Raw genomic sequence first — 16877 nt, 5'->3', positions numbered from 1 at the left:
TCCTTCGGGTTTTTTTCACTGGCTTGTTAAATTGTTAACGTTAAAAAAATACTTTTATCATTAAAAATCTACGGTTACTAAATATTTATTAACAAACTGTATTCAATACAATACCTTTATAGTGAGCAGAAGCTGTATATTTTTACTACTATGAGTGCAACTAAGAAATGTGATTTCGAATGAATTATTTTTTAACATTGAATACAAAAGACTGGAACAAAGTATTGCAATGATACTATGTATGCATAGACGATATACCACTTTTAATACATAGTTATGTATGTACATAGGTACATATTTACATACATAAATAAGTGAATAGATTCTTGAATGTTTATATGTTTTGTAATGTTATTAAATTATTAGGTATATAAAAGTTGATGAAAAATATTTGTTCTTGATTGAACTTATATTCAGGTAGTACTTTATTTACAGAATCGACATCGGCCAAAAATCTGGAATCGGTCGGACTCTATTTCAGTTACTGCTTTATTGTTGCCTATTTATGCATATTAAATTATACACATACATATAAAATTACGAATACTGTAAAAAATCGTTATTGGACACAATGTTTGGGTCACCGTACTTACGACTTCTGGAAAAATAGGGAAAAACAAGAAAATTTTTTCTCAGTAATGGCAATATATTTTAATAAAATTGCTTAAATGTAAAGTGTTTAAAGTTCCAACTATTTATTAATTTTTATTTTTTTTTTTTTGTAGTTTTTGTCTTCTTGATTTTGATGCAGCTAAGTATTACATACATATTTTTCAGAAAGTGATCGACTTGCTATTTGTTTACTGGCTTGTCATGGGAGTATTATGGAGTGTAGAAATTTTAAATAAATTTAAAAAAAAAACCAAGTCAAATTTCAACTAATATAGACATCACAAATGAAAACAAAGTATTGAAGTGGTTTACAGTGTTTGGTTTAGTTAGTTTATTTCCGAATTTTTTATGAGTTCATGATCAAAACTAAAATCAAAAACTTGTGCAATTGCAGAAATTGTTACATTGCATGTACTTCTTAGTATTTAATTTATTTTGCAGCTATTACATATTTGTCCATAAAATATTGTGTAATGTCTGTATGGATTAATGTGGCGTTTGTTTGCATGTAAATATGTATGTGTATACAATTATATTTCTGTTTATATTAGTGTAGTTTCATGTTCAACAGAACAACAATAAAATATTTTATTCATTTAAAATTAAATTGATTGTAATGCATTGTTTAAGATTGTGATGCGGTATCGGTTGTCTAAAAAAATTGTAAATACATATATTTATTCGCATAGCTGGAGTTTGTTTTTTTTTCTAATATAAGTATGTACGTAAATATGTATGTATGTATATTAGCATGCGATCCGCGTGTAAGCATACATGTTTGTATGTATAAGCGTGTTTAAGTACTTCTGCTTATATATGTACATACATATATGTATGTATGTATATATAATAAATATGTTTTTGTGTGTATATGTAGTTACTTTATGTGTGCAAATATAAATTGATTTATGAATTGGTGTATGTAAATGTGTGTATATATTAGTATATACTCATATGAAAATAATTTCGTTCACTTTCTGCAAGGCGCCACAAGAGTGGAGGGAACTTATGTATGTATGTAGCGTAGATAAATATGTTTGTATGTATGCATTTTTGTGTATGAATCGTAAATGAATTCCTTCCAAATGATGCTACGAATAGCTACTGATTTGTATTTTTTATTTTGTTAATCTTTTTTTTCATTGTTTATAATGGAAAACTTTCGTATCAATCATTACTTTCTAGACGCTTTCGTATAAAGATTAAAAATGGATAGATTTTAATTTTATTTTTTTTTTTACTTTTTCTTATTTTGTTATACAAAGTGTAGAGTGTGTTTACATTAATATCAAATATATAGTTAGTTACTATATGTGAATATAATATATATATAGGTTTATGTGTTAATAAATAATCAATCGCCGTATGCACACGGTTAAGCACATACTATAAAGAAAATAAAGCATTTTTTCACGTGTAATATCCGTTCAGTGTACGAAATTAATAAATGTGTTATATGCATGCATCTGCATTTGCTTATTTCATTTCTCCAATCACTATTCATAAATCTTGTTTCGTGTGTACATATCAGCTTTGACAGAGATCATATGTTATTTATTTTGTAGCAGAAAAAGTTTTTTCGTTTCATATTTGCATTTTTTTTTTTTTACTACTTCTAAAACGTCTAGGCAATCGCACAAATGTATAGTGGTGTTACTGCTTTTTTCTAACAATCTTAATGTGTATTGGCTGCCATCCAAGCATATTTTTTGATACACCAACACGGTTCAAAACAAAGCAATTTTGAAACTCTTCCCCAAATTTCAAAATCCGAATTGTTTTTATCCACTCTTATTTCTTCCTACATACTTACATAGCCATCAGAATGAAGTTTGTTTATTGAGATTTCGTTGCGTATTTACGAAAATTTTGTGTTGTTCTTAAATTTATTAAAAATTAGAAAAAAAACGTATGTATTTAATATGTAAAATTTTAATAGACGTATTCGAGTTCGATTAGTGATATTTTATGTAAAGCTTTGTAAATACAAACACATGCAGACATGTTCTGATACACACGTATGTATGTTTGTATGCATATACTTAAATATAACTTAATAACATCTAATAAGTTATTATGGTTTAAAAAAGAATGCGCGAAGTAAAAGCACACAAGCTTCGGTAGTTGTTGTCTTTCAGTTTGCATTTCAACTACATTAAATTGAGCAAGAAATTACATGAGTGAACTTGTAAAAATTCATACATAAATACTACTTTAACGTTCAAGTAAAAAATCTTCCCCAATTTTTTACTAGAAAGTTAAAGGAATTTTTTAATATTTCGAAAGAATTTCTAAAAATATGCAAAAACAAATAAAAACAACTTTAACTAATATCAACGTGTTTAGGCGGTCGTTGTATGCTATGAGTATTAATACCGTATAAAAAGTTATACTGGTTAAAAATCAGATAATCGAATTAAAAATTGCGGTATGCGTGGGAATTCGGGTATAAAGTAAACTATTTGTTTGCTGTTTTGGTTACTAATTTTCTTTGTTAGTTTCACAACATTATGAAAATAATGCGTTTATTTATTTGCAATTTTTTTTTTAATTTTAAAGAGACTAAGTAGAAATCACAAATCGCAATTTGATTACTTTTTTAAGTATTTTTTTATACTAATCTCAATACTATGCTTACATATGTATATGTATTTATTGTAAACTACTTGAAAATGTGAATGTATTTCTAATGCAGCAATCACTTTACTTTTTTTTTTGAGAAAATATTCTACGTTATCAAATTTTGGAAAATGTATGCTACAATTTTTGCTCGCTTTGAAATGAAGAGTTGTAACGAAATCACGGAAATTTTGAATACCATCTTATTCATAGTCCCTAAATATTTAAAAAGTATTCATGTTGTACGCGTTTTAGAGTTTTTGTTAATAAAAGTATTTAAAGTGCACATTCGGCGCATGCATAGTTTTATTTAGGCTTTCTTTTATTTTATTTTTTTTTTCATATACATACATGTATGTTTGTATGAATCTCTTCGGTACTATGTAAGTTAAATCAAAACCTATTTGCGCAAAAGACGTGTGTTTTAAAATAAATAGCTATAAATATTCATCTAGCTTTTTTATTGGTTTTGTAAAATTTTTTTTTCCGAAAAATTCGCTAGTTATTTCTAATATTTCTATTTTCAAACTGTTCTATTTATGTACTGTTAAATTTGTAGTGTTGTAAGTAATAGTTTTTTTCTATTGTTATGTATAGTTGCTCATTTTGCATTGCTATTTCGATAACTTATGTTATATTTGAATTTATTCATTGTAATTATATATATATTTTTTTTCTTTTGTTCATTCACTACATTAGTTTTTTCTGTACTGCGTTTCGCCTCGGATTTTAAGGTACATGCATGCATTAATTAGTATATAGTATGTATATTTTAAAATTTGTATAATTTTAAATTTTTTGTTTATAGAAAATTTGGCGTGAACGATAGCTCTGCAAGAGTGTGCACGTGTTATTGTGTTTTTTTTTTTTTTTGTTACATTTTAATATCACTAGGATAGGAAGATGAATGTCAGCGAAAGACTCATTTCAATTTTTTACGCGTTTCTAATATTTCGAAATGACTTTATGTTTGCTTTTTGTAGAATCTTCTATTAGTAGGTTTTTATATGTATATACTAATACAAATACATTTGTATGTATATTCATAAATGTAATATTTTTTTTTAATTCGACTTTAAAGCTAAACACTTCGTTTTATTTAACTACCGATTGCACGTTAAATTTTTTGGTTTGTTAGTATTTTAAAATACAGATTGTTGTCTTTTCTATTTTTCTTATTTTTGTGGTTAATCATTTTACACTTTTTGTTGTGCATATACATATGTATGTGCATACTTATTTTTAAATACGATTCTTGCATACATATTACCGTACAAATATTTACTGAATTCATGACTATAAATATTATTATTAAATTTGTGTTAAAAGCTGCAATTATTAGCGATTTTTTTTGGGGGTTTTTTTGAAGAAGAAATAAAAATATGAATTTGTTATGCAAGTTTTTTTGTTTGTTTATATCCAAGCAGTTATTTTGTGTAATTGCGTTAGTATTTTTTTTTAAATATGACGTTATTTGCTGTTAAAATATATTAAATATTTATACTTTTAAACTATATTTTAATGCAGTTTTTGTCACACATTTTTTTATAAATTTTATTTACCATTCATCAATATTACTGTTCGTTTTGTTGTGCATTTTCATATTTATTACTTTATAGCCATGATTTTTTTTTACGCATTAAATTTTTATGCAATTTCGACTTGCATACTTTGATTTGTCTTCTTTTACTTTTTCATGCATATATTGTATGTATGTATAGTATATACACATGTATGTATGTAGATATATTTGTATGTTTATTTTTAATTATTATTTATCGTATTATTTTTTATTTTTTTATATTTATTCATTTTTCCGGTGCTATTATCTCGACCGCAACACTCTCAGCTGCTGGATTAGCAGTGATGTTGGTGATTAGCGGCATTTGTTGTTGGTGTTGCTGTTGTTGCTGGTGATGTTGGTGCTGATGCTGATGCAGTTGGTGTTGGTGTTGGTTCTGATTGTGATATTGGGAGCCCTTCCTCTCCAATTGACCACTATTAGCTACAAGTCCGGGTGCCACCGAATTACTACGCGTCGAACGTATCGACGTTGCTGACGCGTTGCTGGCGCTGGCGCTGCCCGAATGTGACCCTGCTCGCATTGAAGAATAAAGCAATTTTTTTTTTTTTTTCAAATAGGTAAATAGAGAAGATAAAATAAGTGTTAGTAGGAGTGGAAAATCTGCAGCATTCATTTTAAAGGGCTATTTAGACTTTTTACTACACAAAAATATTCATACATTTACAAGTTGATATATTAAATGTAAGGAATTGCTAATTATTGTACAAGACAAGTAAATATTACATACTATGTATGTATATGTAACACATATACACTTTATTTAGATATTTACAATTAGCAGTTGTATGTACATTTACACATTTTTTTTTTTTTTTTTTTTTTGTTAATAAAGTAATACCCAAAATCAGCAATTTTTTTTTAAACCTGGTCTAAATATTTCTGAAATTTGCCTGAGTTTGGGCATAATTTTATAGTAGGTATATTCGAAGCACATCTAAAGCTCAACTAAAATATTAAGAAAAATATGCTGTTGTGAACGCAACTGAAATTAAAAACAACAAAACATATGCAAAACTCTCTAAGCTTAAAATGAACGCAAAAAGAGGTTTACCAGTACCTTTGGTATGAAAACAAATACGTAACTCGTTTTTTTTTCTTTTAGTTAACATCACTAAAGGGTATATTATTACACGCGTCGGAGTCTAGTTATTAGCTACATACATATGACTAACATATTCATAAAGGGTGTCATATTTCATGCACTTACATACATACATTCATAAGTTCAATCCGTTCGTTATTTAGAAATGTCTAACAATTTTTTCAGTTTACATTAATGTGGTATGGGTAATGCAGCATTTCCACTTGGCGCTGAAATGGCGGAACTTAGCGACTATTTTTTTAACTTTATGACACGAATGTTTTTAAATGCCCAACTTTGCCATTAAAATTGTTGCCATTTAATGCCTAGTGGAAGTCCAGCATTAGTTTCAAAATAGACATTTATTTTTTAACTACTTAATACCAACTTTTAAATGCAACTAAACCGGGCGTGTAGATACTTAGATTTATGACTTTAACTCTGTTGGGAAATTTGTATTGTAATTTTAATGCTGAATGAATTCATCACGGTCTTCACGGATGCCTTTTGTATGTAGATGCTGGCAATCATTCGGTATCTAACATCTCCTCTCCAGAAAATCTACCAAGTCGTTCACAATCCAAAGTAAGGGATGCTAATTTTGTGACGTATCCCTATACTGGATGCTAGCGCTGGCCCATTCCGTCGTAAAAGTTCTTCTGAAGAGCAACTCCAAGCTTAAATTAGCATCCGCCGAATGCCTTTAGAAGGAGATCATATTAAACAATTGAACTCAAGTTTCTGCCTGTAGGTCCCTAGCCGATGTTCAACTGGAAGTTAATAGATACATGACAATCACAAATATTGAATGCCCTGTCTGAAAATTGTGAGTGAATTAGAAGAAAACCTGCATCCTTCTATTCAAACCTAATTCATCTTGGGGAAAACAGCCGAGGCACAGGTTAAGTTAGGTTAGGGTAGCTGCCTATTAGAGATTTCTTGGTTCTACTGCAATATCATCCATTCAATTAGGACTAAAACATTCCGGTAATCTTCTTAACCCGTATTTATTTTATTGAACAGTTCGAGTTATTCGTTAGCATAAGGGATATTAATTCCTAAGGAAAATCATACGGTAGACGTTCATTTCATCTAACATGTCGCTTACGACCGCACGACCCTGCTGTGGATAATAGCGCTGATGCAGTCTACCGCAGCAGATCTATCGCAGAGCCTGGGGTATGATTAGGTCGGTTTCCGCCTCAAGCTCATATAAGGACCTGCCGATTGCACCCGGAAGGACATTGTGTAAAGCCTTCGACATCGGGAAAGGCACCCAGAGTGAACTCTTTTTTAAAGGGGGGCTGCTCTACCAACTTACGCCTACCAAAACCTTTAAGAAAAAAGAATAGACTGATTCACCTGAAACTCTTCGAAGAAATTTGATAGCTTGCCGGCCTGAGGTGTAAACGCCACCCTACCCAGTCTCTCCGTCATCCGTATTTTGCAACCGGGGAGCTGTAATATCGTCCGGTCCCGCTGAACTCAAGGTATTCAAAGAGTTGATTGCTATACCAAGGCGACGCTTAACCAAATCGGAGGTTTCTGTTGGAACTACGAGAAATGAGCATCGATGAGAAGATTAAGCAACTTCGCGCAACTCATTGCCTAGTTTCCCATCTCGTCCCTCACATATCCTAAGAGGGCGAAACTCTTCACAAGCAGTCGGTTGAATAGGCCGCTTTCAGGGCACCCCTCTACGACCTCGCACAATCCTCGCCATAAATGTGGCTTCTTTCAGATTTATAAATTCCTACAGCTTCAGTGATAATCTCGAGTTGTCAGAAAAGGTAATAATAAATAACGATTTCCAGATCAGCCGCTAAGTAGTAAACTTTAATCAATTCAGCCACTGAGCCGATTTACAGTTAGAGTATTTTGCGGCCCAAATCTAAAGTCTCACCATATTTAGTTATGTTTAGCTGCATCGAAGCTAGTCTGAAGTTTGCCGTAGAAGACCGCTGTGTGTATACTTTCTGGTTTAAAGATCTTTGGATGATGTAGTAAAACACCAGAGGCTTGCTCGTAATTTTTAAGCCACCCTTTAGACCGATGTCATGGACATTACATTAGGTTGGAAGACTCTCCAGATGCTTCCAAACTTTTTTACTTATTTAAGTGCTTGTAGTGTAAATGTGTGAAAGGTTATTCGCATCTACAGCTACAAATTTATATACTTATTTTTTAAATATAATTTGAAATGTGTACGTGTGGTAGGTAAAAGAACTCTACATCTACATACATACAACTACGTGGTGTCGTTGTTATGAGCTTAAGCATATCCATATAAAGATATGCAGCAGGTTGTGAGTAGTTTGGTGTATTGAAAGAAACATAGTAGCTCTAAGTGGATTCTTAGACTACATATATTAGTTAATACGAAAAGAACGCAATTAAGGTTCATTAAACAATCAAAGTCAAGTAATTTTTTGTTTTTTTTTCAAGTAAACACGCACCATGCACTTGCTCGCTTTTCAGATCAGATCAATTATATAGGATACCGAGAAGAGTTATCTCGCTGATGCAGACTTGATTTGGGACGATGTTTTCAAAACTTATTCGCTTTAATGGCAACTGGTGGCGGCGTTGTCAAGCACATAGCCGCTTCCAACTCGGTATCCGAATTCGTATTAGCGTTGGCAGTTGCGGTGGATATTGGTGGCGGTATTGACTGTGGTGATGATTGCAGATTCGTGATGTGTGTTGTTGTCGACGTGTACGGCGCAAATGTGTGAGGTGCATGTTGTGCGTTGGTGTTCGAATGCTCGAGCAGACGAGAACAGTTTGACACGTCGCTAACGCGGGAATCACTCGAACGGGTATTGCTTTTTGAACGCGTCATACGACTTGATTTGTGATCTGTTTTAATTGAATTAGCCAATGGGTTTCAATATGTGCTTTGCAATTGATTTGGTGAGTGGTTATATTGATAAATACATATAGCTATGTATATTAGTGTGCCTCACCTAAAAAAAGGTGGCGGTCTTTATTATAGTTTAAGACTTCCACCGAGATATTTCCGAAAAATGTTAAGCTGAATCGATTTAAAAGTATTTACCTCCAGAAAACGAATTATTTTGATTACGTTGAAACATTTCTATGCAGACATTTTAAAATTAAGCTTTTCTATCTAATGAGTTAGTTTGATTTAGAAAAATATTTTTTTTAGCCACTATTTTATTTAAAAAAAAAAACGATATTTGGATGTACTTTTAAAAAGCTCGAACTCCGAAATTTTTTGGCGGAAGCCTTAAAATATAATGATTTGTATAATTTCCATGGAAAAAAGTATCGATTTTTTTTTGTATGGAGCGTGATGCACCCTAATGTATATATATGTGTATAAAAAAGTAATAGCAAAACGTAAGTCTGTGCATTACAGCTCACTAGTCCAATCCCTAAAATCCAGTGCATACGAATAGTTATGTATGAACATTAGACCGCACCACCTTACAATCAAACAAACAAAGTTTGCCGTTTGCGTTCAAAGAATTGTTCAAGGCAATTTCGAAAATAAAAAAATTTACCGAACCTAGGGGTCGTCTTCTTACATTTTTCGGTATCAGCTTCGTTGGGCAATAAGCATTTTTTATCGAGTTATACTGAAACAATCGAAATACTTCTTTAGCCGAAGCTAATGATTATTGTTGGGCTTCAGTTTAATGGCTTTACGGTGCTACGTTAGATTGATAAGAACTCAGATCTGGTGGTTAAGTACTAGAACGCGGTACTTGAGATCAATGAACTTCAGAGCAAAAAATGATCTCCTCTGGACAAGCGCATCGATATAATAAAGCTTAAGGTAGGACTGTAAATGCCGAAGATAGGACAAAAAATATAAAAAGCCAACCCCTACGTTGGGCCAAAAAAAAAATTTTTTTTTAATAAACATACAACTTTCTTAAGGTCCTTGTAACGTTAGCGAAAAGAAAGTTTAAAAAAGGCAAAACTAGCAATGAATCAAATGAAAAAAAAACGTAATGATGGGCTACATACACACGAACCAACATTAAGTACCGGTTTCACAAGCAATTTAAATGAAAATTGATTTCTCGCCGCTGTCACTTTTTCATATTAAATTCAAATTTCACTTAAATTACATTCGTGAAACTGGTTTTAATATTGAATGTAGTCAGCTTAAAAATGTTCTTAACGCAATGATGATTAGAAAAAATAAAAATAAAAATAAAAAATATCATCCACAAAGTGTTGTAAGATACAAAAAAACTAAGAGCACTTTGAAGTATGAAAAGAAAATAGTCAATACGTATTTGTTTTATACGAGTATATTGTGAAAGCTTTGTTCACTAATTTCATACTTAAAGTGCTCTCCTGACTCCGTCAGATTATCAGAAATTAGGTACGCCTGCATTGCAAGACTTTGTGAATACCCTAAAAATGTTTAATACCATAACCGAAGGAAGTTGCATTTAAATTATATACAAAAGTAGATTTGTATATGCAGGCATATAGCTAGTTATTACTTTATAAAAATTTTAATTATCATTTATTAAAGAAGAATTAGGGAAAGACGTTTAATTAAATATTTTTTTAAGGCAAACATATCGAGCTTGATTTTAGTTTATTTTTGATCTTAGTTTTTTTTTTTTTTTGGATACAAACCTGTCTTACCTAACGACGGATTCGGCGAATGCGGACGTAGCGAAGCCATGCTCGGCTGGCGCGACGGTGCTCGCACCGACATACGCGAGCCGCGTCGCTCCTGGCCGTGCAAGAGTTTGCTATCACGCAAAAGCGACACATTCATGAGACGTGGATTTGGTGTGTTGAAAATTGTCCGGTTTTCACGCCAACGTGCCCTGAGTAAATGTTAATTATTGGCGTATTTTGTGTAATTGACAACGAGTGTTGGTTGGTAACCAGATGGCAACGAAACGAAACGGGAGGTGTTCAAATGGAGCGGCATAATAAGAAATGCAAATCGTAAATATTTGCATATGAAAAAAGGGGAATTAAAAGAAATAGAAACAAAATCGAGCTTAATTAACGAAATTCAAGCGAGTAATACGCATTATGAAAGTGGTTAAACATTTTTAATAGAAATAAATGTTTAAAGCAATTGCATTTAATTTATTACAAGTAAATCTTGAGCATCCTTAGCGTTGTGATAAAATAAAGAGAGAGAAAAATGACAATGATTGATGATAAGTTATATACTATTTAGCACAATACAGACTTCAAAACTTTTTCAACAAATACTGACTACACTGAATTGTCGCGCAACAACGCAAAAGCTTTTTATGGCCCAGGCAGAATGGGTACTTTGCGTACGTTCCGCTCAAGGATGAAACTGACAGTTGAGTAGACTATGTGTGTTTGCATAGGGAGCGTCAGATTGGCAACCCTTGCGTCAATGGGCCCAAGGAACGTTGGCCAACACTCAACTATTGAGGGACGTAAGTCCGTCACTGCTGGCAGTAGTATAAACTCGCCTTTACACCAGGAAAGACAATTGAGAATATGTATTAATATTCAAATTTTTTGAGTAAAGTAGGCATCCAGACAATAAACTGCCTTCGAAAAGCCAAAGACAGTGACGAAGACATCATGAGAAGTGTGAATATATTAGTAATAAAGAAAAGTGTGAATGTTTTGCTATTGTATCTGCAAAATTGACTTGTGTAAACACTCTTCCGTTATTGACGTACAAGTACCCATTCTGACGGCCCTATTATTGTAGAAGGCGCAGATGGAGCTAATTTTAGAAGGCACGGGAAATAAAGCAGAATCCTTCAGTTAATACTTTTTATAGAGCTTAACACTCTTTTCCCCCATTGTTAACTGTGCCGAAAAAAATCTTAAAAAATATATAAAATAATTTGCAACGAATTGTTTTAAAAGATAATAATGAACTCGAATAGAACTTCTGCCATTTGTAAACTATTTTTGTTTTCCACAATAATTTTTCATTAAGAACGGCTTCGGGCTCAATAAAATTGTTGAAAATTATTTAATATTAAGTCGAAAAATAGCCAAAAATGCTTCAGTTGATAATTTTGTAAGACGGTGCCACACTCAAAAAAGTTATGGCAATGATACCAATTGCATTTATTTAAGGGGTAAAATTATAGGATTTGTAAAAATTGGTTAAAATTTTTTTATATTAGTTTGAAGTTGCAAATCTAAAGTCTAAACATAAACAAACACATATTCCTATATTTTTGTGGTCTTTGTTTTAATTTTTCGACCGCATTTATAACTTTTTTTTTATATGAATGCTAATAAAATTTAAAAGAGACTTTTTGACCACCCGTAAGTGATTTTTTTGTTTTTAACTATGTCGCTTAAGTTTCTCAGCGGTTAGGGCTCGATATGCATAAGGCGCACTCGAAATTTCAGCAAAAAAAAATTAAAATCAACGCAAATTCTTTGCCATTTAAAAGTTTCACTTAAAAAAATTAAAATTTAATTTAAACGCTATTAAATTGCATGCCTAAGGCACAACAGCGAACTTTTAATTTGGTGAAATTTGTTTAGCATTTCCAATGTGAGATCTTTTTCATTTTGAGGACAATCTATATTTGTTTTTAACAAGTTTTTATTATGTAACATTTATTAACAGGAACAGGATAATCGATTTTCTTCAAAATTGCTATTTGCCCTGCATTTTGCACTAAACAGTTGAAATTTGAAAGCTCCGAACTATTTTTTAAGAAGTGATTCCAGTTTTTGCCTCTGTCCGGCGGTGGTTTACACGATCAGTTCTGATTTTTTTAATGTTTTTCATAGAAATAACAATCATTATAATTAGAAAATTAATTAAAATATTTTTATTATACAATTTTTGTAATTTATGTGACTCAAGTAGATCGTTTTATCGATTTAACATTCAAAAGAAATTAGATCTCCAACCTCTAATAGACATACAAAAAAATTTTAACAACTTTTTTTTTAATCTTGGGATATTTTTTCATTGTTTGACCAGCTTATCAAAATTTGTTGAACTGCGTAATTGTAGGTCTTCCAGAAGGACTTTTGTAGAACGTACATACTTAAGACGGCCTTTTTGTGACTCAAAATGCATACTGAAATTTATGTATTACAAATAACAGAAATTTAAACAATCACAGGGAACCACTTTTTTCAGCCGCCCTTCTTGTGTAAGCCTTTTGAAATGGCTTCACTTAAGAAAGTCCACCTAAATTTTCCGGAACCTTTATTTCTGCGCCCCCTACAATTTAGCTATCTTATTAAAAAACCATAGTTAAAATGTATAAATTATGCATGTAAATGTTTTATGTTAGTAGATATTGTGAAACGTACAAGGTTAACATTCAAAGACTCCACAAAAAGCATATCGATCCAACATGCCGCCCGAGAGAGATGCTTTTACTAACATTAAGTGTAACCTACATACATACATATCGTCAAAATAACGTAACATCATAGTCACCTGAAATGTAAAAAGTCGTAACTTATAAAAAATTCAGAATTCACTTTTTGATTGCCATTATGGATTTCATCAAATTGCAACTCCCGACATTGTTTTATGAAAAAATTAGTCACGTCTCCTTTCAGTTCAGTGGCGATGTTGTTACGTTATTTTGCATTTCAGGTGACGTTATAAATGTATAACATAAGAGGCCTGCTTGGTATGTACGCTTGCTGTTTTTTAGTCTAAAATTTTCGATAATAACTAACTAACTAAGCCGCACTTGAGACAGACTTCAAATTAACTAGCTGAGGTGAATTTTGCTTTGTTAAAAAAAAAATGGGATAATACTTACTTTACGGTCACATCGAAAGCTTAATAATTCATCTTAAACTGACAATTTTTTGAAATTTTAAGAGAATAAGAAACTTTTACTATACGTTTGAATTTTGGGCGAAATATATACAGCCCACTTCAATTTTTTAATAACCGGGATTTAACTTAGTTTTATTCAGCGGAGAAGGGTATTGAAAAGCGATCAGTTTTGACGAGAAGTTTGGTTAAAATGCGTTTTTTTAACCGACTTCAAAGAAATGAGGGGGCTATCAATTCGTCGGAACATTTTGTATATGTATGCTACCGCATAACTTTCGACCATGTCAACCCACTTCTTTAATTCCTTTTAAAGGAAAGGTCGTACCTCAGACGGGACTTTTTTGTTTCATTTAAAATACATGAGATACTTTGAACCCTTTGAGCGACCTTATAATGTTTTTTGATCTGAAAAACAGGAGTGTTTTTTTTCCGATATAGAACAATCCTAGCTCTCTTCATAAAAATTGCGGATTTACTTTTTAACACTAAGCATGTATTCTATGCTTGGCTTCACTTTCTATACCTTTTGTACGAAGATGAATATCTAACACCGTACATGTACTCACACATATTTTTCACAACCGGTAAATGACATTATCGCTCTCGGTGCTGGTGATTATCATTGCAATAAGCAAACAAATAAAATTATATGATAACAACGTCAAAAATTCTTTTTTTTTTTATATATATAAAGTGGACGTTAATACAAAATCTTTTGGGCTTTGATAAAAAAGTAGAAAATTTTACTCACTGGCTAAATAATCGAAGGACGACACAAATTATAACAAACATCAATGCCATTCCTACCAGTACGCCAATCATTGCTGGATCAATGTAAGTCTCCGGTCCACGTTTGTCGCCACGACCTGTATTTTTTGTTTATTTTAATTTCAATAACTTTTCATGTGCAAATAAGTACAAAAGCAATATTGAATATGAATATAAGTTAGATACCTTTGCATTCGACTGTACCATCTTTGCCCCAGAAAGGCTGCATTTCGTAACGGCAAGCACAGCGTCCATCGCGGCATTCGGTCTGGTAATGTCTCACCTCGCATTGTTCGTTGAAGAAACAGGACTCATTCACAGCAGCCTCTGAAATGGGATATATTCATTTTGGAAAAGATATTTATGAGATACTAAAAGTCGTTTAATATGTTTAGCAGGGATATATGTATCTTCCTCACTGATCACACCGAACTTGGCACATCTCTTAATAAGCAACTTAGTCCTTGCTACTAACTTTAGTAAGGATAAGACATGGATTAGACAATGATTAGAAACAAAAGCCACATAACTACTAGGGTTTTATGTTTTTGAATTTTGAATTGTGTCGTCGAGGACCATCGATATTAGCTTAGCCGATTTGAATGAAAATAAATTTTAGTAGGCAGTATTGGGCAGCAAAGTGGAACTATTTAGATACAAAACTCGTTATCCCTATCTAACAGATGGGTAATGTAGAGGAAAGAAGTTGTCATCATCAATGGTAACTCTGTGTTAAATTCGCTCATTCTTTGCGTGGAAGCGGCAATTAAGTGGAACCAGTACCTTTCACCAAAGTTTCGATATGTGAATATTTCCAAACCGGTACAATTTCTTACACAGAAACAACTTGTAGAGCAATTTGGTCAACCTAGCCCCAGGACTAATTTTCAATAAACAAGTGGTTTTCTTTACTGCATATTTATGGTTTTCCAATGATTGAATGAAATATTCCTTTCGCTAAAAAAAAAAACTTAAATTGCAATTAATAATAATACGTAAAAATGGCACGCAAATACGATAACAGAACAAACCTTTTCCACATTTATCGATATGATTTGTTACTGGCAAATCTTCGGTGCATTGACAGGACTTCTTTTTTGCATCGCAAATTGAACCAGGGAATCCACACTCCAATGTACCATCGCATTTGTCACCAAACTTTTTCTTTCCTCGGCCGGCATAATCTAGGAATAAAATGCAAATTATAAAATAAAATATTAAAACACAAATAGACTTAAATATGTTTTCTATTTTTAGAAAAACTTTCCACAAACCACAACGCCTTTATGTATGATTCAGTATGTATGTATACTCCTACATACATACAATTTAGTTTACATAAATGCGCGAACATTTTTTACAATATGCAAATGCACGCAAGTGTATCATATTTATGAGTCTACAGTTACCTCACAAAATTTCGCTGTAAACCTCTGTGTATATGTAAGTATTTTTTTTTGTGCCGGACCTAGTAGTGACACCTACTAAATTAGAGTGGTCCAAATAAATTTTATCCGAGAAAGGCTTTTCTTCTTGTCGAAAGGGGTGCTGGTACCAAACCTTACGCTTCTAAGAATCCATATACAGGATTCTCATGGTGCTCACATTTTACTCTAGAAGTATTGTATACATATCGAGCCCTAACCGCCAAAATAACGTAAGCGACATTTTTTTCAAAATTTTCTTTTTGATGCAGAAATGTATCTAGATGCTCCAGGAATATTTCTGCATCAAAAAGAAAATTTTGAAAAAAAATATCGCTTACGTTATTTTGGCGGTTAGGGCTCGATATATTAATCAAACAATTTCAAATTTAAATTATCTATCAAAATATCACAAGCTTTAGTTGTCATGGTAACAGTAGCTTTTTATAAAAATTACCAATACTTTTGCAAGTTTCACAGCGATCCAATAGCACATTTCAAGGTCATTGAGCACCCTGTATTGGTTGCAGTAGAAAACTGAAAGTTGGTCTAGATATTACAAGTATCAAAAAGAAGAAAACTAAGGGGGTTCCCTGTTTTCTAGGATACATTTTTTTCCACACAAAACTTGGACCACTCTAACCTACATGCATCAGCTCTAAAAATGTTATTTTAAATAGGTCTGCTGCTTTAATTTACTGACATTAGTGTAACGGGCCAATACACATTCGAACGCCTATAATTTTAAAACCAAAGTAATTATTAAATTTTTTTTTACAGAAATGTACATTTTACCATGTCTTAACACATCACCTAGAAAAACCAGTTTTTCGGTAACGTAGCCAGCCAAATAATGGACCGTATGGGGTCAGTAGTGAGCGGTGCCACGCCCATTTTTCAAAAATTTATTTTAGCGGTATTTTTTGCTAAGGAATTATTCTAAATCGCACATTTTGGCTTTCCATAAATTACTGTTATATGGCGTGCCGGCGTGACAATTGTCCTTCAAATTTCAAAATT

At 32.1% G+C, this 16877-nt stretch overlaps 1 protein-coding gene across 3 annotated transcripts in view; it reads right to left on the bottom strand.

The window, feature by feature from the left end:
• Positions 1–722: 722 nt before the first annotated feature.
• LOC118737248 overlaps positions 723–16877 on the bottom strand; it is a 36379-nt gene continuing 20224 nt past the window's right edge. Inside the window, exons 3-8 of one of the 3 annotated variants that reach the window (XM_036467639.1) lie at positions 15465–15617; positions 14620–14760; positions 14417–14531; positions 10521–10717; positions 8354–8756; positions 5244–5326 (exon numbers count right to left, since the gene is read on the bottom strand). In XM_036467639.1, coding sequence (XP_036323532.1) covers positions 8446–8756; positions 10521–10717; positions 14417–14531; positions 14620–14760; positions 15465–15617 — 917 coding nt within the window. In that variant the 3' untranslated portion in view covers positions 5244–5326; positions 8354–8445. Of the gene's footprint in view, positions 5327–8353; positions 8757–10520; positions 10718–14416; positions 14532–14619; positions 14761–15464; positions 15618–16877 lie in introns of all 3 variants that reach the window. The other 2 variants (XM_036467640.1, XM_036467641.1) reach the window with 2 other exon arrangements.

Source organism: Rhagoletis pomonella, unplaced genomic scaffold, assembly GCF_013731165.1.
Source record: "Rhagoletis pomonella isolate Grant_MI unplaced genomic scaffold, Rhpom_1.0 Rhpom_scaffold_00004, whole genome shotgun sequence".
Taxonomy (NCBI): Eukaryota; Metazoa; Arthropoda; class Insecta; order Diptera; family Tephritidae; genus Rhagoletis; species Rhagoletis pomonella.
This window is presented reverse-complemented; position numbering and strand designations above follow the sequence as displayed.